Consider the following 23,327-nt stretch of genomic DNA (forward strand, 5'->3'; position numbering starts at 1 on the left):
CCCCCATTATGAGTTCCCAGAGGGCGGACTGTGTAGGCCCTTCCAGAGCCTGGCTCAGGCCTTGCACACAGTAGGTGCCCATCAAATTAAAACAAGTGTGGTCCAGCCACACTCCCCACTGGCCTAGGACCTGCTGGCCTCCTCTCGGGGATGGAGATAATCCTGTGTTTGAAGCTCAGTGATGTGGAACTGTCCCAGTGGCCACCTCCATCTGTCCCTGCCGAGGCCGCTGGGAATGTCTTCACTCTGTGACATTTGTGCTCAAATCTAAGATTTCAGCAACAGTCCTTCACACCTCAGGAATCTGTCCTCTTCTGCCCACCCCCATCGACCCGCCTGCCCCTGACACTGCCAGCGCCCTGGCCCGGGCCACCACCATGTCTTGCTATGGCCCCGTCTGTTCTCCTTGCCCTTGCTCAGAGCTCAGCAGAGACATATGGAATGGATGAGCCAATGTCAGGCATGGTAAAAACTCATGGGCTTTGCTGTCCAGACTTGAATTTGAATCTCAGTTCCGTCACTCAGCCTTGGGTACTTTTCCTCACTTGTCTGAGCCTCAGTTTCCTCACCCATAAAATGGGAATGATAATGGCTGCTTGTGAGGTGGTTGTGAGGATGAAAGAAGAAAATGCCTCCAAAGTGCCTGGCAGTTACGAGTGTCCTGACCACCACCCCTTCCTCTCCACTGACCAAACCCCCCCGGGGCTGCCAGACCACGCTGGGCAGACACTGGTGACCTGACCCTTACTCACAGGTGGCACAGCCAGCCTCGTCCGCTCCACTCTCGCAGTCCTTCTCCCCGTCACAACGCCACGAGGCGGGCACACACTTGTGGCTGGTGGGTCCACAGCTCAGCTTCTCTGCAGGACACACCTGTTTTGCTGTGGAGACAGACACATGTGCATGGCTTGGCCAAGGAGGACACAGGGCACGGTGCCAACCAGGGCTACTGCCTAGCCCCAGCCACCTGGCCTGAGGCCCTAGGAATCCGTCAAGGCCTTCCTGTTCCACATGGCAAGTCTCTTCATCTGAGAAGCCTGTCTGCCCCTAAGACTTCCTATATCCTACATCTGACTCCACCGCTGCCCTGTCTAAGTCCCTTTCATGCCCCCTTCATCCCTGGCACTCAAGCCTCTTTGATCTGGTCAACTCCTGCCTGCCTCACCAGCCCCATCTCCTACCTCTTTAAGCTCCATTGACATGGAGTTGCCATGCTTTGCATGCAACTCTGTCATTTCCCAGCTGTGTGTCCTTGAGTGAGACATTCCCCATTTGGGCCTTGGTTTGCTTTCCAGATCAGCGACTCCATGATCCGAACCTGTAGATCTGAAGGGTTCAGCAAGGCCTCAACAGTTCCCCGGTACAACCCACCCCCTCCAAGCCCCTTTCCTGGCGATGGTGCGAGCCAGCTGCTGAGAGCAGCCGCCGAGTGGCGGGGCCCAGTGGGACCACACAGCTATAATTACTGCAGCCGCAATCAGAGACTGACTCAATCAGGGGCCTGAAGCCCCAGGGTTGATTCTCAATTTGAAGAAAGAATGAGAACCCTGATCAGGGCTGGGGATGGCTCTCGCCCAGAGCATCTCAGGATGACCCACGTGATAGACCCAGCCAAGGCAGATGCTCTGAGACCTTGGTAGCTGGCTCCTGACTGCCTCCGAGGGTGTACAAGAGGCCTGAACACAATGGTCTCTGAAATGTGCCAGGCACAGACTTAGTCTTCACAATAACTTAGCAGGGTGACGATGATCTTGTGGCCTCCAGCATGAAACTCAAGGGCATGGGCTCTGGAGCTTTGCTACTTGAGTTCAAATCCTAGCTTGTCAGCCACTGGCTATCTACCTTAGCCAAGAATCCTTATCTCTGTGCCAATAAAGTGGGGATAAAACTATCCCATACTTCATAGGATTGTTATGATGCCTAAGCTAATGTCTGGAAAGGACTTAGAACTAGAACACCAAGCCCAGTGGGCATGAATGATACTTAATCCACATGTTAACAGATGAGCACTGCTGTCTTCTCTCAGTGAGCATCTATTGAGCACTGCTGTGCACCAGACACGGTCGTAAGTCACACAGCTGGTTAAGAACAGTGTGAGGACTCAGTCAGCTGTGTCTGATTCCAGCGACTGGGCTTAGCCCATTGCACCCAAAGGCAGCAGGTTACTGTTGCCTGACCCTCAGCTCTCCTCTATGATCTCAGACCAGTTTACGCTCTTCCATACCTGGGATGAGAGGCCATAAGGGATGGAGAACAGGGCATAGACAAGATGGGGTTGGGGGCAGGTGTCTGAGTTCAGGTCTCCAAACACTACTTTGCCATGAGAGAGAAGTTCCTTAGACCCCTGTATGGACCCCAGCGTTATCCCTAGGAAAGCATTTCATGAAATAGAAGGCAATCGATTGGGAATACAGGATTCACAGAATTCATTTTACAGAAATTTCCCTTAACAAATAACTGATGGGTTGAGCCTGGGGCAGCCTTGGAGCTGCAATGCAGGGCACTGAAGGGCCGGGGGTCTGGAAGTGGGGGCTCTATCACCAACACATTGCAGGCCTTCAGTAAGCGCATCCCCTTCAGGGCCCACCAGGACATAAGGGAGCTGAAGCTGACCGGCATTTCCCAGAGTCCTAACGAAGGGGTAAGGATGTGGGGGCTGTTTGAAATGCAGGCTCCTGGGCCCCAGCTCATAGTAGACTGAATCCGGACTTTAAGGGTAGAGCCCAGAAATCTCCATTTTAGCCACTCCCCCCACCCCAGTGATTCCCATGCACCCGCTTTGAGAACCCCCAGGTTATCATTCTGCAAGTCCAAAAGATATAGGATACTTCATCTCTAAATCCACTCCTGTAAAAGCGATAGTGTTGTTCTATATGTTTGCAAGCCCCTGAGAGAGCCATGGGATGGAGGGACAAGGGACTGGATACCCCAGAGCCAGGCATCAGGAAACAACCCCACAGGGGAGTTGAACGTAAGTCCTATTTACGGATCACCTCCAGGGTGTCGGGCTGCTCCACACTGAGCACGTGATGGTTTCCCATTTCACTCTTACCCTTGCCCTGCCAGGCGAACAGGCCCTGAAGGCTTTAAGTGTCAGCTCCAAGGGCACCATTCAAAAAGATCGTCATGTCAGCGTTGCCCAGGGAGTGAAGCAGGGTAGCGGTCCCTCATCCACGTTGCAGACAATGAAACTGAGGCTCAGAGAGACCAAGAACTGTAATGGCCCAAAGATGCACAGCAGTGAGAGGCAGAGCCCAGAGAGCAGAGCCCCAACCTTTCCGTTAAGCCCCACATGTTCCTGTGGGTGGAGGAGTGGCTCCAAACCAGCCCCAAACTCTGCCCTAAAGCTCAGGTGACAGAAATGTCCCTTGACCACCCACACTACCTGTGGGGGCTTGGTTCTGTAGACCCCAGTGCAGCAGACAGCCGCTTGCACTTTTAATGAATATTTATACAGTTAATTGCATAACCTTTCAGCAAGGACAATGATTAAACAATCCATCTGCTTCCTTTCTTTATAATTAATAAGACATTTGCTGTGTCCCTAAATAGACAGCTCTAATTACAGGCTCTCAAGGATTCAGCAGTGCCTGACTCCAGCCCTCCTGCCCTCAAAGAGCAAAGGGACCGTCTTGGAATGCCAGGACTCGAGAGGCCTTGGAGGGCACGTGGAGGAGCAGCCATTAGAGTGACAGGAGACACAGGCTGGAGAGGGGAAGGGGCCTGCTGAGGCGACTGGGTGCTGGCTGTTCCAACTGCCGGTCTCTCTTGGAACCTCCCCCGGCCCGGTCTCGGTTGTGATGCAGCTCTTCCCTAAAGCCAGGACATGAACCTCGCTCTCCGGGCCCCTGGGCCAGGCCGGCCCCTCACTGCCTAGTCCTGGGAATGTGCGTGTCTGTCTCTCTCTCCATCTGTCTCTGTCTCTATCTCCTTATGAAGTGGGTACAACCATTACCTTCATTTCAGGAATGAGAAGAACACACACTGGAGAAGGTAAGTCGTTTGCTCAAAGTCTTGCAGTGAGGAGCAGAGCTCGACTTCCATCCCAGGTTTTGGCTCCAAATTCACTACTTGACTTTTTTCACTTCATCACCACAAGAGAAAAGCAGGCCCCATGGGTCCGCCCCCCGCCCCCGCCCCCGCCCCCGCCCCCTGTCAGTCTCCCCAGCATCCCTGGGATTGAGAGGGGTCTTGGCCGTCTGAGGTCCACTTTCAGGATGACCGAAGCCAAAGGCCCCAGGCAGCATGATGCAGGAGGTACAGCACGGGTTTTGAAGTCAGACAGACCTGGGGCCAAATCTTATTTATTAACATGAAGTTCCTTCTCAAGTCACTTAACCTTTCTGCACCCTGGCTTTCCTCATCTGAAAATGGGGCTGCATAATCTTCTAGAGTTGGTGGGTGGTTTAAATGGGGGAACATCTGAAAATCCTTACTCTCAGAGCCTGGAACAAACTCAGAGCTCAGAAGACAGCAGTCGCCCTTGGTTTATTTCATAAAATGCAAATGCAAAGGGCTGGGAGGGCCCTGGTCTCGCCCCTGGGGATGCACATTATCGGAGTCCACATGGCCCGGCGGATCGGCCCCCACCCTGGAACGTGTGTGCCTGTCTCTCTCCATCTGTCTCTGTCTCTGCCTCTCTCTGTCTTTTCCTCTGAGGTCAGATGCTGAGGGAAGCCTTCTGCCTGCTGTCCAAGTATTGCCAGGTTCTGAGAGGCAGGAGTGAGGAACCCACTGTTTCAGACGTCAGGAATCCTGTGGAGTTGGCAAGGGTCTGGCTTGCTGGGGTGGCTATAGGCGTTGATGAATTCCCAGAGAATCCTGCCCCAGAAATCCAAACCCATGGTACTTTCTCTAATTCATAAGTTCACAAATTAATAAAAAGGGAAATGTCTGTTGAAAAGAATGAAGGTATTTGACGGCTGCTTATTGAGCGAGCACATCTGCAGTGTCAGGTCACGTGAGGCTTAGGGGCAGACGACCTCCAAATGGGGACTGCCAGCTGCAAGGGGACCAGAGCTCAGGCAGTGGGAACTGTCAGTGTCCAGCCGCTGCCCCAGGAAGCACGGCGTGGGACCATCCGCCACATAGAAGGGGCAATTGCACCAGCTCCTTCACACGGGGTCAGAAAAAGTACTTCTAGCTGGGTCAGCCCCTCCTAACCTGCTGGATGATCACAGAAAATCTCTAGGTTTCCACTTCTTATCTATAATAGGAAGGTGCACTTGGTTAATCAGCGAGGTCCTCCTCTAGGTTCTAGGTGGAAAGGTTCTAAGATTCATGAATAAAAGCCCATTTCAATAAGCAGCACCCACGATTGTAACTCATTCACCTTGAACCAATCTCCCCACCTCCTCCCCTCCTAACAGATGCCTGAAGGTGGGTCAGAAGCCCCAATCAAGCGAGCTATAATTAGAGCTGAAATGCTACTTTCATTAGGCAAATGTCCCAGGCTTTCCTACTGTGACTCCTGGCTATATTTGATAGACACAGAATCCAGAACCAGAAGGAAACAGAGCTGGGAGAAACTCTAGCCAGCCAGCGCAGAGGACATAGTGGAAGAACCTAAGAATGGGGAGCTGCTCCTACACCCCTGTCCCTCTTGACACAACCACCCCTCACTTATACTATTCTACGATCTTAAACTGGTATATGTAGGGGAGAGGGCCTGACCTCAAAATACAATGATAAAAATAATACTGCCAATTACGCCAGCACTGACACTTCACGTGCATTTTTTTTTCATTTGATCCTCACATCCCCTATATGGCAGGTACCATTACCCCCATTTTAAAGATGAATAAGCTGAGGGTCGGGAAGATTGGGCAATTTGCCTCACAGGTTAGAGGGCCTGAACCCAAATATCTCAAACACCACACCCACTACACTTTACTACTGCCTATAATCTTTCTTTGTAGGGGGAGGGGGCTCAATCCTGGGAGCTGGCACAGTCCCCAGAAACCTGGTAGGCTGTGAAGGTTGCTATGACAACACCAATTAAATGGGCAGTGGGTCTGGCTGCTGGGTTCCCATTCACTCAGGAAGCCTGCTTCCCAGGTCCTGCTGCCCCCAGTTCTGCCTGACCCTAGAGCTCCTACCGTGGCCTGCCTCCTCCAGGCAGCCCTCCACACCTAGATGCCTGTCAGGCTCTGACCATGCCGCTCTGCGTGGGAAGTGGGATCCTGGGCCTTGCGTCCCGGCTGGGCGCAGGCAAGGGAGAAAGTGTGTCTCAGAATCCTGAGTCTAGGAATCTTAGAATCACAGTCTTTAGAATTCCGGAATGTTAGAAACTGGGGCCCGAAGAGGGCAGGAAAGTATGCAGGGCCTCACAGCAATCACTGGGAGGACCCCGAGAGCGGGGCCTCCCGACTCCTGGGCACAGCCTTGGCTGCGCTCCCATGGGGTGCTCTCTCAAGCCTCAGGGCACCTGTGGAGCCCACTGTCACGGAAGGCAGACCAGCCACGAACAACCTGCGTGTCTTGGTAGCAAGGCCCTCAAATTCTCTAGGCCTCCAGTTACTCGGCTGTCAAATAGCCATGGCCCAAAGCTGGGAACGAGGCAGGCCTGGGAGGCTGGGGGAGGGAGACCAGAGGGCCCCCGCACAGTCCCGAGGATGGGAAGGCGGCAAGTGTGGATCGGGCGAAAGGGACAAAGACAAGGAAACATGGGGCAGGGCAGGATGAGGGAGAGGGGCAGGCAGCGAAGGGAGTCAGCCCCAGAGAGCAGGGGTGGGCAGGGCCTGGTGCGGAAAGGGGCAGGGGGAAGATGAAAAGGGGCGTCAACACAAAGAGACATTTGGGAGGGGGGAGCAGAGCTCTCAGGCAGCAAGATGGATCCGATAATAACAGCGCCGAGGCTCCCCTCTCCTCCCCTTCTGCCCCCAGTGTCCAGGGTAACTGCTGGAGCGAGGGCTGAATGGCCCAGCTGGTTGACTGCAACAGTGGAAACGCCCCCGTGGGCACAGGTCCCCTGTTAGCTGGGTAGCCTTGGGCAAGTGGGTGAACTTGTCCCAGCCTGTTTTCTTCTCTTTAAATGGGGATCCAATCCCCCTTCCAAGGATGAGAGTCGCAGTGGGTGTGGCTGGGCTTTGTTCTTTTTGAAGCTCAGGACAATCCAGGCACCTCCAGGATAGCACTGGGTTTGGCTGCCTGGCTGGCGGGATGAGGAAAGGATAAGCCGGGGAAGGCAGGGGTTGCAGTGCAAGGAAGCGAGGGGGCCTGTCTCAGGCAGGGGTCTCTCTGTCTCTCTCTCTCTCTCTCTCTCTCTCACTGGGAGACTGGTAGCTCTGTTGCTAGGAGACAAGGAAACCCAGTTATCATTAGCCGTAGCCCTAGATGGGACTAGATGAAACTAGATGGGACACTGGCCTCCATTATCCCTGCCTCTGCCTCTGGGGCAACTGTGACCCCTAACAAGGACCCAGGCAGGTCTCCCCGAGCCCCGCCATCCTCCAGGCGCTGTGCTCCCCATGCCCCACCCCCCACCCCAGCCTTTTGTCTCAGGCTCACTCTGCTGAAACTGCCTCCAGGACCACTGAGTCCTTCCCCGCCCCCTTCTCATCTCCTTTTTAATTTAACAAATGTCACAGAATGACCTGCCTGGTGTAAGTTTGCCTTGAGGATTAGGGCCTGGAAAAGAAATCCCGGACAGACAAAGCCCTGACTGTGGGAGGCAGGCCTGGAGCTCAGCTCTGGCCTTCCACCGCGCACCCTCCGGCTGGCTGCCTCGCTGCCACCCAGCCTGCCCTGGAGGCCAGGGGGAACAAACTGGAGCCTCAGGATCCTGGCTGGGGAGCCTTGGACCGGTCACTCAACCTCTCTGAGCATCGGTGTCCTGCTTTGCAAAATTCAGAAAGTGACAGGACCTGCCTTATGCGGCTGTGGTGGGGATCAGAGAAATTAATCTGTACAGAGAGCTTAGCACAGCGCCTGGCACCCAGTGCAGGCTTCACAAGCACGAGCTCTCACCGGTACTGTTAGAATTATGATTAGTATCCTCAAAAAAATGGTGGGGGAGGCCAAGGGGAGGGCTGGAGGAGGTAGTGTGGCTACTTCTGGGCAGGACGCTCAGTGAGGCTGTTTCCAAGCCCTGGTGCTACAGCAGCCAGGCCCAGCGTGCAAGAGGGCTAAGAAGAAAGGCCCCAAGCAGGCCCCGGGACACCAGCTACTAGGTTCACCTGCTGTTTGCCCGGAGCGCCTGAGGACGCAGTACAAAGTGAGCCTGGGGCTGTGTTTCACAGGTCACCTCAGTGGAGCCTCCCGACTTCCCATCAAGGAAGAGTAATGAGGAAACAGAGGCCCAGAACAAGCCCCCCCCCCCCCCCCCCCACGCCCAAGGGTCAGGACTCACTGCAAGTGGCCTCGAACTCATCGGAGCCATCAGAACACTCCTCTTCGCCATCACACTTCCACCGCTCGGGGATGCAGTGGCCATTGTCGCAGGTGAAGTCACTGTCCGTGCAGGTCTTCTTGGCTGCGGGGCAAAGAGAAGAGCGTGAGGGGCCTGGCGGGCAGTTGACTATGGGGTGAGCAAAACATGCCGAACCACATGGCCTCCTACCACCCCTCTAGGTAGGACCTGCGGTGTCCCATCGACCAAGAGGAGAAGACAGGAGAGAAGGACTTTTACTGAGCACCAGGTGGAGACAGGTGCTGCCTGTCCTGCCCTCCAAGTTCAGAGCTGAAGTCCTACAAGGGTAACAGGATCCCTCCGCCAAGGGAATGCCCTTACCACACACACCGGCCTCTGCCCCCAAAGTCCAGCTCCGCTGTTGCGGCCTCCAGGAAGCCGCCTTCCCTTCTGCCAGTTTTCAGTCCCTTCACCTGTGGGTCCAGCTTCCCCTAACCAGCCCAGAGTCGAGGCCACTTCCATGAGCACCAGAAAGCTGGTGATAATAAATCGTAAAGACAAATGAGTGCTTTGTGGCAAGACTAATAAGGTATCATCTGTTCAGAGCAGTGGAAAGAGACTACTGGGCAAGATACCCAAATTAGTCTCTGCCCCCCAGGGTGCTCCTAGTCTGGAGGGGGAGCCTCCACACGACGGAAGCGGTCTGAATCCCAGCCCTGTCTCTTTCAGTCTGATCTTGGGGCTGTTACTTAACTGCTGAGGCTCTGTTTTCTTATCTATATAATGGGAAGAAGGAAACAAGGGGCTCTGAGGGGGGAGTAACAAGAAGTTATAATGTATAAAGAACATGCAGAAGAGATCCTGGCACACAGCAGATGCTCAGTAAGTAGCAGCAATTGCTGTTTTTATGATTTGAAGTCTTAATTAGAAGCAAAGGAAATGGGGTGTTCTGTGGTCTCCCAGGAGCTGCGCGTAGCAGGCTGAGATCTCACAGCTGGTAGCAGAATGGGGACAAGAGCGCAAAGTCCAATATGGTTTGCTGTCCTCCCTGTCCCTCCACTGGCCTGGTGCTCCTCCAGTGTAGTACTATGTCACACTCGGCACAGGAATAACCCAGGGTAGCTCTCCGGGGGGGCAGTGAGCCCGCTGAAAACACAGCAACCCAGCCTCTGCTCGCACACTCCAGGGCTGGGCTCCCCGTCTCCCCAGAAGCTCCTTCCCAGGGGCCAGGCTTGGATTTTGTCGTCCTCCCCCAGGCCCTCTGGCTGCCTCTGGAACCATGTGACTGCCACCCGCCACCCCTTGCTACCCCAGCAGACCGGCAGGACTTGGGGACAGATACTGAGTCTCTAAATCCATTCCATTTCTTCCTTTCTTTTCAATGGAATCTTTGCACTAGATCTGCCTTCTAAGGTGGGCTTTCTTCACACTCTCCATAGAAGAACACCTTTGTCTGTGCAGGGCTAGAAGCAACCACAGGCATCAGAATCCACCTATAGGTGAGGAGCCGGAGGCTCAGGGCGGGAGGGCAAGGGGCCAGCCCAGGGAAACAGCAAGGCAGGGATCAGAGCCAGCCTTCCCGCCTCCTGTGCCAGGCTCCCTGAGCAGCCCTTACTGAGCCCTGCACCGAGGGCTCGTGGGAGGTAATAGATACCAATACTGCCTTTTGGTAAATCATGGCCCATAATCCTCTGAAAGCAAGTACGGTTATGAACCGCAGCACCTGGGGCATTTCCTGACCTGGACAGCGGAGCATTCTCTCCACCAGAAGTGTCCAAAAGGAAACGTACATGCCAGGGTTTTCTTCTTCCTGTTCTAGCATTCTCTGAACGTATCCTGTGTGCCAGTCTCCGTGCTAGGTATGCTGCCAGGAAACCCCACGACAAAGGGCCCGTTTGTCCTGCTTTGACACTTGGGAAAATCCAGGGGTGCTAAGTTACATGCCCAAGGTCATATATAGGTGTAAGTGGGGTCACAATTTGACCTCACACTCAGATGCCCCTGGAAGCTGCTGTTAATCCCGTTTTACACAAGAGGAAATGGAGGCTCAAAGAGGTGAGGGCAGAAAATGGCAGAAGTGGGATTTCAATTCCAGGTGGCAGCTGCCAAAGCCTAGGCTGCCACCACTAAGTTCCTCAGCCATCGCAGCAACGCAGGCTAAGAATCAGGACTCCAGAGAGGCAGATGCAGTGCGACTAGGTCCAGAAGCCACAGGACGAGACAGATCAGCCGCAGCTTGGAGGTGCATGCATGAGCTGTTCCCCTGGATATGGCCACAGCGTGCAGCAGAATAAACCTGGGCTTATGACAACTGGTGCTCTATTGGACTGCCCTGGGGAAACTGAGGCAGGCAGCATGCCACTTTCAGGTTGGGGACTAGACTAAACTGCATTGATGGGCCTGTCTGAAGTGTAACCACGTGGAAAGGTTTGGAGTCAGAGCTGAGACTGAACCTCTGGGTGACTCTGGGCAAATTTCCTCCCTCTCTGGGCAAGTGGGGATGGTGGCTTCCCCATGCAGCACTGACACAGAACACAAGGCAAAAAGGCTCTCCGGAGGGATCTGAGCGAGCATCCCAGAGAACTGAGCCCGACAGCCCCTCATCAAGAGGCTCCATCGGCACTGCCCAGTGATGAGGGCTGGGCAGTGTTTCGGGCTGCCGGAGCAAGCCGTGCCAGCGCACACCACCCGTCCCCCACCCCCCGGCCCCGGCAGCCTTGGCTCCAGCTCCCAGGGTGATTCCCCAGCTGGGCTGGAGGCCGTGGCTCCCCGTTTCCAGGGATTCATGTCCCTCCATGCCAGTCGCCTCTTGGACAATGCCCACCTCTGTGAGTCCCTGTACTCTGCGGCCCAGGAGCAGTACACAGCCATCCAGGGTCTGCGACATCATAATCTGGTGCCATGGCAACAGATGAGCTGCCACAAAGGACTTGGGATTCCAGAGGGCCGTGGGGAGGGGCTGATACCAGGGCAGAGAGGGGGAGAATGGAAAATCCAGGACAAAGGAAGTGGGAGTGGCTACTTATAATAAGAACACTGGCCAAGGAAAGTGGCAGACAGTCCATGGTCAATCCAACTCTGCTCTGCCACTTGTAGGCTGTGTGACCTTTTGTAAGTTACGTAAGTTCTCTGAGCTTCACTTTCTTCATCTGCATTCAGGGGTAAATCCCTGCTTCACTACGCAGCATTGTTGTGAGGAGACGATGGGCTGAGGATGGAGCCAGTGCATAAACTGGAGAGCGTAGAGATGCGAGTTTGAGGTGTGCGAAGTCAGCAGCCCCAGCTGCTGTGCATGTGACGTTGGGCCCGTCAGTCACATTGGGCCTGCCTCCTCATATGGAAGTGGCGGCGTGGTGCTGACTGAGTCTTCAGCCCCTCTCCACACCCGGAGTCTATGATCTTGTGAAATTATTATGATCACTCAGCACCTCCCAGCTTCCCTGCCCCCAGAGGCATCCTTCCCTGAGAGAATATGCATCCTTCCCTCTGTTGCTCCCCACCCACGCTCATCCTAGAGCCCCAGTGCAGACAGGGGGCTTCAAAACAAAGATCAGTCCGGGCTGCCAGGTGGAACGCTTGGCGTGGCTTCCTTGTGGCAGCCACAGTGCTCCTTCATGCCACAGCCTTGAAGGCCTCTGTACAGCTCTCCCATCGATAAGCCAGAAAACCAGGGATGGAGAGCAGCGGCTGCTCAAAGTCGCAGCATCGGTCCGTGGGAGGGCTGCCCCCAAACCCAGGGGTGGGCCACCTGACCCAGCCCAGGGGTCGGGGAAGGCTTCCTGGAGCAGGGGACCGTATTCGAGGAAGAGGACTCAGCAAAGGTGTGGGAGTGAGGAAAGCGATGAAGGGCCTGGGACAGGGACCAGAATGGCCATGCAGGGTTGGGGACCTGAGAACTCCACTAGGGCCAGAGGCCAGCTCACCCCGCCTGGCACAAAGCTACTCCTTAGAGGCCCGGTGCAAGGGTCTGGCTTTTCCTGAGCTCACCCAGAAACTGACCCCGCCTCTGCTAAGCACAGGGCCGCTTTTTAACAGCCCCAAACCCCACAGCTCTAGCTGCTAGGGTTTCCTTCAGGATTTCCTAGCAGAGGAAGAGAAAGGCAGAGGGCAAGACAGAGAGCAGGTAGCCATCCACCCCGATGTGTGGGCTAAGACACTTATTCCCCCCTTGTAGACGCACCATGCCCCCTGGACTCCTCTAGGCTCTGAGAAAGCCAACGGTAAAGGTATCAAATTGACTGTTTCCTCCAGAACTTCACAAACTTGTTTAGCCAAGGAACTTAGCCAAGGATATTGTTTTTTGGTTGCCATGTGTGTTAATTTCCCAGGAAACAAGTGGTCCAGTGAACCACACATGGGGAAAGGCTCCTGTAGTGCAAGCCCCTCATTCTACAGATAAGATGAGGCCTGGAGAGGGGGAGGACTGGCCGATGGTCACATGGCAGAGGCTGGTCCCAATTTGCTGTCCCTTGGCCATCTCCACTAAGCAGCGAAAAATAGGAGAAGGTGTTCACAGAGCACGTGGCCCAGAGTGAAGCTGAGGGAACACCGCTGGGAACACCCCGGTCCTCAGGGCAGGGGCATGTCCAGAGGACAGCCGAGGGTCGGAGAAGGGGATTGATACCAGGCGACATGGGTCAGGGAGATGAGAGAGATGGCAGGGATGCAGGCTCTGTCTGGCGCCAGGTTTCTGCAGACAGGCCGTGGGCCGCGAGGGATATTCTGTGAAGACAGAGACCTGTAGGCAAGGTGGATTCCGGCTCAGCATTGCTGCTAAAGCCAGATGGGGCCTGTCCCTTCCCCTCGCAGGGCAGAGGAGAGTTTGAGAGAGCAAAGATGTAAAGCCCCACCTTGGAGGTCAGTGCACAGAAGGGACTCATCTGCTCCCACTTCCTCTCCCAGGCCTGGACCAGCACTGGGTAGCCTGGCTCCGGGTGGCCTGGCTCTGGCCCTGCAGCCCAGCCCTAAGACAGCTGGGCCACTTGTACCCGAATCGGGAGATGAAAGGGCTGCTCCCCCCATGGTTACCCTTCTGCAGAGCTTGCCAGGCCCTGGCGTTGCCAAGACAACCGCTGTCAGCAGTGCGAAGATCCGGGGTGGGGGCAGGGGGCGTGCCAGCCTGCCTCTGGCCTACTAACCTGGCAGGCAGATTTAAATGGCAGCCCAGGAAGCTACTATTAAACTGTCACCCCAGTCAACGGACGACAGACCCTGAGCGTTCTCTGGCTTCGGCAACAACACAGCAGGAGTGAGAGGGGGAGGAGCTGGTGGCCCAGAGCAACCTGTACCCCCTCCCAGGAACCCGCCCCCACCCCGTGCCCACTCACACACCGCCAGAGCCAGCGGTCCTCTCAGGCCGCAGCGTGTCTTGGCACGGGCTGCAGCACAGCCCAGGGCCTGCAAAACTTACTCTCTATTTTTAAGCAGAAGAACTCTTTTCTCAAGGGAAGCCCCAACATCAAGGGATGCTGCACTACTGGAACCCCATCAGCTGTTTCCCCATTATCCCCCTAACAGGCCCGGTGGGGCCACGAAACCAGGGCTCACAGCCTGTCACCAGCAGCTCTGGGTCCAAATCCTGACCCCAGCGCCTCTCCAGATCTGTGATGGTCCTTACAACCCTGGGTTTAAAGATCCTGCGGGTCTAACAGAACATTTAGAACAGCTGCCTTGGGTTTAAGAGTCTCACTCTCTAACCCAAGACTCTAGGACTGTGCCACTCTGATCTGCTCATCCTCGGCCCTGTGATGGGACTCCAAGACAGTCACTGCACGGGTCAGGCCTGTCAATGAACTGTGGATGCCCTTGCCGCCACCCCCTATTCCAACCCTGCGTGGGACTCTGTCTCTCAGTCCACACGCTGACAGACTCAACTCTAGAGGCAGGCAGTTCCCACAGCGTCCCAACACCCGCAAGAGGGTGGTGGGCGAGGCTCAACTCTCAGTTTTGTGGGCCCCCCGAGGGGTTCCAGGGCTCAGGCCCCCACCATCCATCAGCAGGTGACATCTGGGTTTGCTTCCTCTCCCACCGTCTCATCCCACCAACGGAGAAGGAGGAAGTGAAGCCGCAGCAGGTGCTGGGCGGGGGAGGGGTGGACACATAAAAGGTTGGAGAAGATGAAGAAGGAAAGGGTGAGTGTGAGAGGACCGCTCCCGCGGGGCGTCTCTGCTTTTGAACTGGGCCATGTCCTCAGCCTGGGTGTCCACCCGGCCCCACAGCAGTGCTTCCCCACTGATCGGCGTCGTCTCAGTGTCCCCCTCACACGCCTTCACACAAGATCTGACCCAAGCGGGTGCTCAGAGAATACCTATGGCCCCACACCTCTGACAGATCATGTGACCTCTCCCCACCTTGGGCCTCAGTTTCCTCATGAACAAACTTTTAAGGACCTCTGCCAGCTGACATTCTGGAACTGAGACATGGGTGGCTTGTGGTTCAGGGTGCTGCCTGAGAGCCTACCAGAAAGGTCACGTGGGGCTTCCCACAACCAAATCCCTCCTCCAGGCCCCTGCACATCCCAGTTGCTCTCGGACACTGCCCGACCCCAGACCTGCTGTCACCAAGGGAGGTCCAAGCCCTCGCTGGGGCATGCGGGACTCCCTGTCGCCACGGGGAAGATGAGCGTCTCCGAGGTACAGACAACAAAAGGGTCTTCCTGTCGCAGTGATTTGTGGATGCAGGAGGTATTGAGCCAGTGACAGCTGTGAGGGGGTAGGAGGGATGCGTGTGGGGGAGAGGTGCATGGAATCAGCAGGAGTCCCTGGCTGGCGCCCACCAAAGGACCAGGCACCATGCAGGGGTGCTGCTTGGAGGAGCAGGCACTACACAGAGAAGATACCTGTGGCCCTGCCCATTTCTCAGTCTTCGACTGCCCACCCTGGGTTTGGGCCATCCACTTGGCATTAGGATTTTAGGTCCCAAGGAAAGAGCTGTAGCATAATTTATGGTATCCCCAGAGTGAAAGCCTTCAGAGGACAGGAGGGATGGCGGGAAAACCCCCAATGTCCTCCAGCCAGGGTCCTGCCTGGCTCCCAGTCACACACTGCCCCTCCACTCTGGCGGGAGCACTTGCTGGTCTCAGTGGGGACTCGGCCTCTGCTCACCAGGGGACCTTCCTATCTCACCCCACGCAGGCCTCCTGAGCTGGGGGAGGCGGTCCACGGCTCTGCCTCCCTCAGACAGGCCTGAGAGCCTGCCAAGGACTCCCCACTTCCAGGCCCCATCTCCTCTGGTGGGAAGAGTGGCAGCTCTTCTGCAGCTGAGGAAAAGGCTCCAGGGATTGTTCTAGCCCAGTTCTGCCACCAGCACACTGGGTGACACCAGGCAGGTCTCCCTGGTTTCTGCCGCCTTTCCCCTCACTGACTTCAAGTGGGAAACCAGAGCTCCTCGGGCAGGACTCTACAGCCAGGAGTGAGGAGGCCAGGCCAGAGGGGCCTGAGAACCCACACAGGGCGGCCACTGCCTCGGCCGACAGCCTGGACTGGGTTTGCTGAAGGAGCGGGAGACAGGCCAGTCATTCCTGCCCCACAGCCAGGAGGCATGAGGGCGTGATGATGAAGAGAGAGCCCCCCCTGTCTGGGGGTCCCTTCTCCCACCCCACGGGCTGCCAGGGCACTGGCCCCTGCAGAAATGGCCACGCAGCACCCTCTGGCCAGGAGGCAGCGGCTGCACATTGCTGGGAAGCAGCCCTGGTTAAGTGGAAAATGCAAATAGTTTCACCAATTAGGCTGGAACGAAGGAGCATTTCCGGGGGGGGAGTCCCTCTGGGCCATCCTGGTGATAAATAGACATGGACACCCTATTATTGGGAAATCCATCTTCTGGGACTAGGTGGGTCTCCCGGGGGCACCCCCACTGTGCTGGTCCTGGGCTTCTTGCCCAGGACACTGCTATGAGCTCTCCACCACCCCCAGCTCCTCACTGGCCAGCCAGAAAGTCTGGGCCCATGGTGTGCCCAGCAGGAGGCCTGGAGGTTAGGGCGTCACTCTATGAGCTGCTCAGGCCTGTGCCAGGGAGGCTGCTGGCTTTTATTTGGGGAAAGGTTAAGATGATTTCACTGTGAATGGGATTAGCATTGGGCTCTCCAACCCCTGGCCTGGGGCCCTGGCTCTACTGTATGACCTGTGTAAGTCCTCTGTCTATTCTTTGTCTTGCTCTCATTCTCCACGATATAAGACACAAGATGATCTCTTAAGTTCATTTCCTTTTGAGGTATGGTATTACCCACCAGAGGGTCTGGGGTGAGGCTGACAGAGGGAGGGAACCATGGCTCGGTACCTGGGCCTTCCCAGGTCACTCCTGTGGCCTGGGCGGGGCGGGGGGGGCGGTGTGTGTGCCAGTGCTGTAAATTCAGGTCAGTAGCCACTGTCTTGCTGAAGGCCTCTCTGTCATCAGAAAACCATCCTCCTTTATTCTGCTGGATTCCTATACCTCTTAGAACATGACCAAGTGTCTTAGCAAGTACTCAGAAACACGCCACACTGCCCCACTACCTGTACCTGCTCTGGCTCATCACTGGCTAACACCGCCTTCCGTATCTACTCCACGGTCATGGACAAACCGTGGGCTTTCCCACCAGGTGCCTTTACTTGGTCAGCTCTACCCGGCAGGAGACTTCTTCCATCTCCACCTGGAAAAACTCTCCTTACTCGTCCAGGCCAGCTCCAGCATCAGCTGCTGATGGTGTCTCACAACGCCCCCCACCTCCAACAAGGCCGAAAGGTGTGGCGCTCCCGCCCCGGGTGTGCTGGGGCCCAGAGCACCAAGGGCAGGACATTAGCAAGCCCAGTTCTCCACAAGGCTCTTATTCTGCCACCACAGTTTCGGCGGGCCAGACCTGTGCAGTACCTGCAGGGAGCCCGTCTGGGCCACACCCACCCGTCTGTCCGGTGGAGGCCTACAGCCCTGCTGGACAGCGCGTGTCTCCCTGTTGACAGACAGCCTGGTGAGTTCCTGGGAGCCCTCCGCCAGACTAGTGAGGGCTCGTAAGTCATCCCAGCAGCTCAATGAGCAGGGGACCCACAGCTCAGCTACCACCATAAAGCCGGCCTCAGGAGATGCAAACCTTCCCTTCTTACTGGAGCTGGGCTTTCGGGTGCAGGAAAGATGTCCACAGGGCTCCTCTGTGGAGTTCCACAAACCCAGGCCAGGGTTCGGGGGATGTGGAAGAGCCTCTGAGTGGTATGGGACTCAGAATCCTGGGCATTACTCCAAGCTGACCTTGACCTCTGGAGTGACCTTGGATAAGTCCCTTACCCTCCCAGTGCCTCAGTCTCCTCATTGAGATATGGGAGGAAAAAGGAGCCTCCTCAGGTTGAGAGCAGAAGGAACAGATGGAAAGCACCCCAGGGGTGTGGGCAAGGCTGAGTGCTGCGAGCCCGAGTGGTCGGCACCCGCTTCTGGGAGAGGCAGCGCGTGTGCCACTGGGTGATGAGGACGCCAGAGCATGTGCGTGGCTCCGGGTAGGTGCTCCATGGAGACAAGGGCGTTGACAGCAGTGGCTCAGAGGGGGTGAGCCATGTGGGTATTTAGGGGACAAGGAGACTGGTTGGGCCAAAAGGAAAACTGCAGAACGGGGATCCTGAGTGGGTGCAGTGCTGAGTGACACATTACAGGCCCCAGACCCCAGACGCCCGGCCCAGCCATTCACGGCAGCTGTGTGAGGTGGGTGAGAGGCGGGGGCATCACCCTCTTTGAGAGATGAGAGGGCAAAGCCCCTGAAAAGGAATAGACTGTCCCAAGGTCATAGAGCTCAAGGCAGAACCAGAACCCAGGTCATCTTATCCCTAATGATCTACAAGAAAAGAAAAAGATGAGAGGGGGACTTTCCGTCACAGTTTACAGCCAAGCTGAGGAGCCAGGAATTCAGATGTCACAGCCACAACCCAGATCCAGGTCAGATGGTCCTGATTAGAACCAAGGGTATGAGCTCACTGTGTACCAATAAAATGGGGCTAATAATCAATAACTACACCCCCAAGGGGTGAGAATTAAATAATATTATAGCCCTAGTTGGGTGGCTCGGTTGGTTGGAGCATCGTTCCATACACCAAAAGGTTGCAGGTTCGATTCCGGGTCAGGGCACATACCTAGGCTGAAGGTCTGATGTTTCTCTTCTCCCCACCCCACTTCCTCTCTCTCTAAAATCAATGAACATATCCCTGGATGAGGAATAAAGAAATAACAATAAATAAAAGATACTATAGATATTGAAATTATGTGGTGATTGGTACCGCACACAAAGGCAATGAAGCTGTTATCAATGATCCGGTTCACTTTTTACCGCCACCCCACTGGCTGTCCTGCTGGGACTCTGGAAGGGGGCTGGGGGCACGTGGGCAAGGGACATGGCTCACATGGGAAAAGCTTCCAGGTCCCCTGAGGTGCTGGGGGGTGGCCAGTGCAGATGGGGCACCGGTGAGGGGAGGCTCAGAAGGTGCCAACAGGGGCTGCGGGCAGAACACACCTGGAAGCCAGGCCCTGCAGGCCATCTGGTCTAAATCTTGCATTTCATAAATGGGGAAAAACTGAGGCCAGCGAAGGCCTGGGCTGGCCTGAGGCCACGCTCTCAAGGCAGCCTCAGCAAAGCAATCAGACTCCCTCCCAAGTCCTACTCATGGAGAAGAGTTGCAGCCTAAGGGGCTCACGAAATCGTAAAATAGCTTTAGAATCACAGAACAGAATCTCTGATTCCAGGAGAGGATATCTTAAGAGTCTAAAAACACACAGTTTAAAAGTACTTAAACCTAAATGTCCCAATGTTAGGACTGTGAATTCACAGAATCTTTCCAACTCTGAAATCACAGAGTGAATTGTAAACTCACAGACAGAAAACAGAACCCTGGAGGCTTTGAGTCACAGACTCTATAATCCAGGCGCCGGGAGTGGCAAAGGCCTGCTCCTCCCTCCCACCAGCGCAGGAATCCTCTGTTCCCACCGCTGACATATGGCCATTCTGCCTTCTTGAATGCACTCAGCGACAGGGGACTCAGTCAGCTGTGCCGGCTGGAGGCTGGACACGTTCCTTCCTCTTGAACAGGGAGGGAAATAAGTTCTCAACAGGAGATCCCCACTTCGTACAAATGGATTTTTCACCCCTCCTTGTTTTTTGGCTCTGATCGGAAAGATTCCTAGGGAAGTGGAGAGGGGCCAAGAGCTGCCACGAAATGACTTGAACCAGCAGACAGGCTGGTAATAGTTTTTGGTGGGAAAAAGGATGGAGAGGGGCGATTAATTCCAACTTGCTGTGCGATAAAGGAAATTAAGGTATAATACTGAGGAGGCAGCAGTTCTATTAATGTGTTTGGAATACCAATTACCTCAGGCTTCTCAAAATTGCTAGAAATAAAGAGAAAACCCAAAAAGAGATGTGACTGAGGCCCTGGGCTCTTCTGGATTAGGCTGTTGGTTTGCCCTGGGACCTTAATGATGGGGATGAGGGAAAATTTCCTGTTCTCGGGAGAAGGCTATGCCAGAGGTGGGGAGGAAAGTCAGGGCTACACGTTGTCACTGGAGCTCAGCAAGGGCTCAGGGCAGGCGAGGTCCCCAGGTCCCCTTCAGGGAGAACTCAGTGGAGGGGTCTCCTCTTTCTGGCTCAAACCCTTAAGTCCTGTGTCCTAGGAGGGAGCCTGGGAGGGCAGAGCTTCTGATGACCCCTCTTCTAACTGTAAAGTCTCAGGTCTCTGCTGCTGGAAGCCAAAAGAATCGAGTAGAGGGCCTACTGTGTGCCGGGTGCCCTATTAGGTGATAGCAAAACTTGCAATTAGGTGAGACCTTAAGAGGTGGCCATATCCTGTAGGGCTGGGGCTCAGGGCTCTGGCGGAGACCATCCACCCATGAGCAGGCAGCGTGGGCAGAGGTAACGGCTGTGGGCCACAGCCCAGTGCCTCTGGCCAGGGACCCAGCAGATGACTGTGAGGCCCCAGGCTGGAGCTGGGACAAAGGAGACAGACATGGCTGTGGGAGGTGAGCAGAGGGCAGGAATGGGGCAGGTGCCAGCAGATCCTCACTTCCCGCTGGTGTCCTGGCCCAGACCTTGGCCACCCCGCCACTTCTTGGAGCCCCTTAGACAGGGTGCCCATCACCCTGAGGTTTTGAGCCAGCATGCTATTCCCTCAACAAGCTAGGTCCCCCTACTGCTTGGGTGAAAGAGAAGGCGCTTCTGAAACAGCTCACTTTATAGCATGCCTGCTGCCCCATGACGATCCCACCCACCCCACTCTTTTCTTCAAGTGGACATTGTCTCCTAGCACAGAGGTGTAGAAGGTGCTTGTCTGCTGCCCGCTGTGGCCCACCTCCCACCAGGAGCAGGTTAAGAAACCAGGGCTTAGAATCTGGCTTTGCCCTTTACTGGTGGTGTGACCTCAGGCAGGTTACTTGACCACTTGGAGCCCGTGTTCTCCTCCTCTACAATTGTGATGATGAATTCTGACTTGCAGGGTAGTTGGTTGTGAGAGAACCTCTATCAGTGCCCAACATAACTGGTACTTAGATAATACTCAGTGATAGAAACCCCTCCTGACTTTCCTCAGCTGCTCTCCAACCCCCGGGCTCTGCACATGGGCCCTCAGGAAGTTTTTGTTAGAATTGTTGACGAGCATCAGGAGGCCTGGCCGCCTGGTTCTCCCTAATGTGGCTTCTCCATGAAGAGAGTAGAGGGAGCTGAGGGGGAATGAAGCTGGAAGGGAGCCGCCAGCCATTTCTGGGTGAATGGTGAGCCGGTCTGGGGTCGAGCCTGTGTAAGGCTGGGAGGCCCGGGTGTCTGGGAAGCACATCCTCCTCATTCTTTGGGAGTCGGGAGTGGAGGACCCCATTCCCCCAGCTCCATGTGGGGTCCGAGGCCTCTTCTGGCTACAGGCACATGACTCTGTGTTGCTGTCATTCAACTCCTTTCCCTGCTAGACTAGCAGCTCATTGGAGGCAGGATGAGGTCCGCGTGGCGGGCACTGAGGGGACGCTCAGGGAGCGTGTGTGTGGAATGCATGAATGAAGGAAGGAAGGAAGGAAGGAAGGAAGGAAGGAAGGAAGGAATGCATGCATGCAACATTGAGGGTTGGGTCTTTTCTATCTATACCGAATTTACAGCCCAAGATACAAACTCTATTCTCCACCCTTCATTCTATGTACATAGTAAAAACAATAATCATCAAAATATCGTTTTAAAAATCCTTCATTAATGCATAACGACCTGGGGTCTCAGGGGATCCCAAGTTCTCTACAGTTGGTCGGCACTCCCATAGCCTTCCCCGTAGGTACAGGAACCACCTCTGTGTCCTCTCTCAGCCTCTCCCAAAACACAGCAGTGCCAAGGAGAACAGGCCCGGGGACTGGCTGGTTCCAGCTGTGCCCCTGAACTGCTGTGTGGCCTTCAGCAAGCTATTCACCTGTTAGATAAGGGGTGGGTCCCACTGCTTTCTGAACCCCATTCTTCCTCTAGTTCATCCCCAAGAGCCACGTGTGAGAGACTGGACCTGGAGGACAGGGCCAACACCCAGGCAGACGCTTCTGGGAAAGGTCCACAGTCTGTAAGGCTCTCTCTGACACCTCACCTCCTGGCCTGTTCCTCAAGGAACCTCGGGGACATGTGGCCCTGACCAGACCGTGACAGTCGCCTCTGGGCCAGGTCCTTATCTGTCCACCGCATCTTGAGGTTTACAAAGCCCTTTGCATACACCTCCTCATTTAGTTCTTACAAGCACCCTGTGGGCTGCAGAAGGGACAGAGTGGGCTCAGGACCATTCATCTGCCCAGTGTTCCGCCTTGACACCACGGCCCTGGGCCCGGCCAGCGGCCCAGCCTCCTCCATGAAACGGGGAAGATCTGCAGTGCACGTCCTGACCTTGCCCTCTGAGCGACCCTGAGAAAGTGGGTGGTACCCTCTCAAGAGCCTCTCTGAGTCTCCATGAAAATCCAACAGCAAAAATGTGGCAAAGGCATGAGCACTGGCCAGGTCGAGAGCCCACTGGAGCAGAAGGGGCAGGGAGAGCTCTGGAGCCTGAGCGCCATGCCTGAGTCCTGGCCCGTTCACACCTTGGCTCCATGCCTGGGAGGGCCTGGGTTTTCCCATCCGTCAAACAGGGGACAAGAATCCTGCCCTGCCTGCCCCTCGCAGGCCAGTCGTGCACTTGCTAAACTTACCCCTGCCCCACTGCTGTGTGGCCTGTTTGTTTGGAACCACCACCTCAGCCGGGAGAGGATGAGAGGCTGCCCTCTCTCTGCACATAGCCCAGCCTAACTCACTGCACCAAAAGCCAGGCCTGGGCATAGAAGTGTGCTCAGGCAGGCGTGCAGACCCTCAGACACACGCACATGCACACGTATGTGCAGATGGACACATGCATTTGCACACTCAGATGTACACCATATACCAAACATGACATACTCTGCACATATCACAGCACACAACCACACACCCACATAGACACAGGTGGCTTCATATGATTCTCACACACTACAGACAAATAATCGTAGATTTCCCTGCCTCTCCGTGACAGCCAGATGGTGGGATTCTCCCAGAGGGCTATCACTTAATGCTCTAATTAATTTAAAAAATATTCTAGGAACCCAGAGCATGGGTTTGTTCCAAATGTCCCAGGCATGGTCCAGCCTGAGGCTAAGGAGGGAAGCAGGTCCTTGCGGGAGAGGGAGGGGGCCCACTGCACCCAGAAGATGCTGAGCACTCAGCCAGGGGGTTGATGTCTAGCCTAGCAAGGGAGGCTGAACTCGAAACTTGGGCCTGATCCTGAGTCCAGGAGCACCCCGCAACCTCAGGGAGAGACCCTTCGCAGCGCCCTGGCAGGGATGTCTGGCCCAGCCTGCACATCTCAGCACACAGGAAGCTCAGTCCCTGCAAGGCCGCTGGGGTTCCTGTCGGCCTGCACTGCAGTTCTGGGCTCACGACCAAATCCACACTCGCCCTCCATGAGACCTACTGTGTGACTTCAAGGCAGCATGGGGGGAAACAAAGCATAGAGCCACC

At 55.5% G+C, this 23,327-nt stretch overlaps 1 protein-coding gene across 10 annotated transcripts in view; it reads right to left on the minus strand.

Moving 5' to 3' along the window:
* Window positions 1-23,327, minus strand: part of LRP8 (LDL receptor related protein 8) — a 74,782-nt gene that overhangs the window by 32,473 nt on the left and 18,982 nt on the right. For all 10 annotated transcript variants that reach the window (XM_054573330.1, XM_054573326.1, XM_054573318.1 and 7 more), the window contains exons 3-4: window positions 8,351-8,473; window positions 753-881 (exon numbers count right to left, since the gene is read on the minus strand). In XM_054573330.1, coding sequence (XP_054429305.1) covers window positions 753-881; window positions 8,351-8,473 — 252 coding nt within the window. The remainder of the gene's footprint in view (window positions 1-752; window positions 882-8,350; window positions 8,474-23,327) is intronic.

The sequence above is a fragment of the Pteronotus mesoamericanus genome, unplaced genomic scaffold (genome assembly GCF_021234165.1).
Source record: "Pteronotus mesoamericanus isolate MK-2021 breed Mesoamerican mustached bat unplaced genomic scaffold, CSHL_Meso_final contig_105, whole genome shotgun sequence".
Lineage (NCBI taxonomy): Eukaryota > Metazoa > Chordata > Mammalia > Chiroptera > Mormoopidae > Pteronotus > Pteronotus mesoamericanus.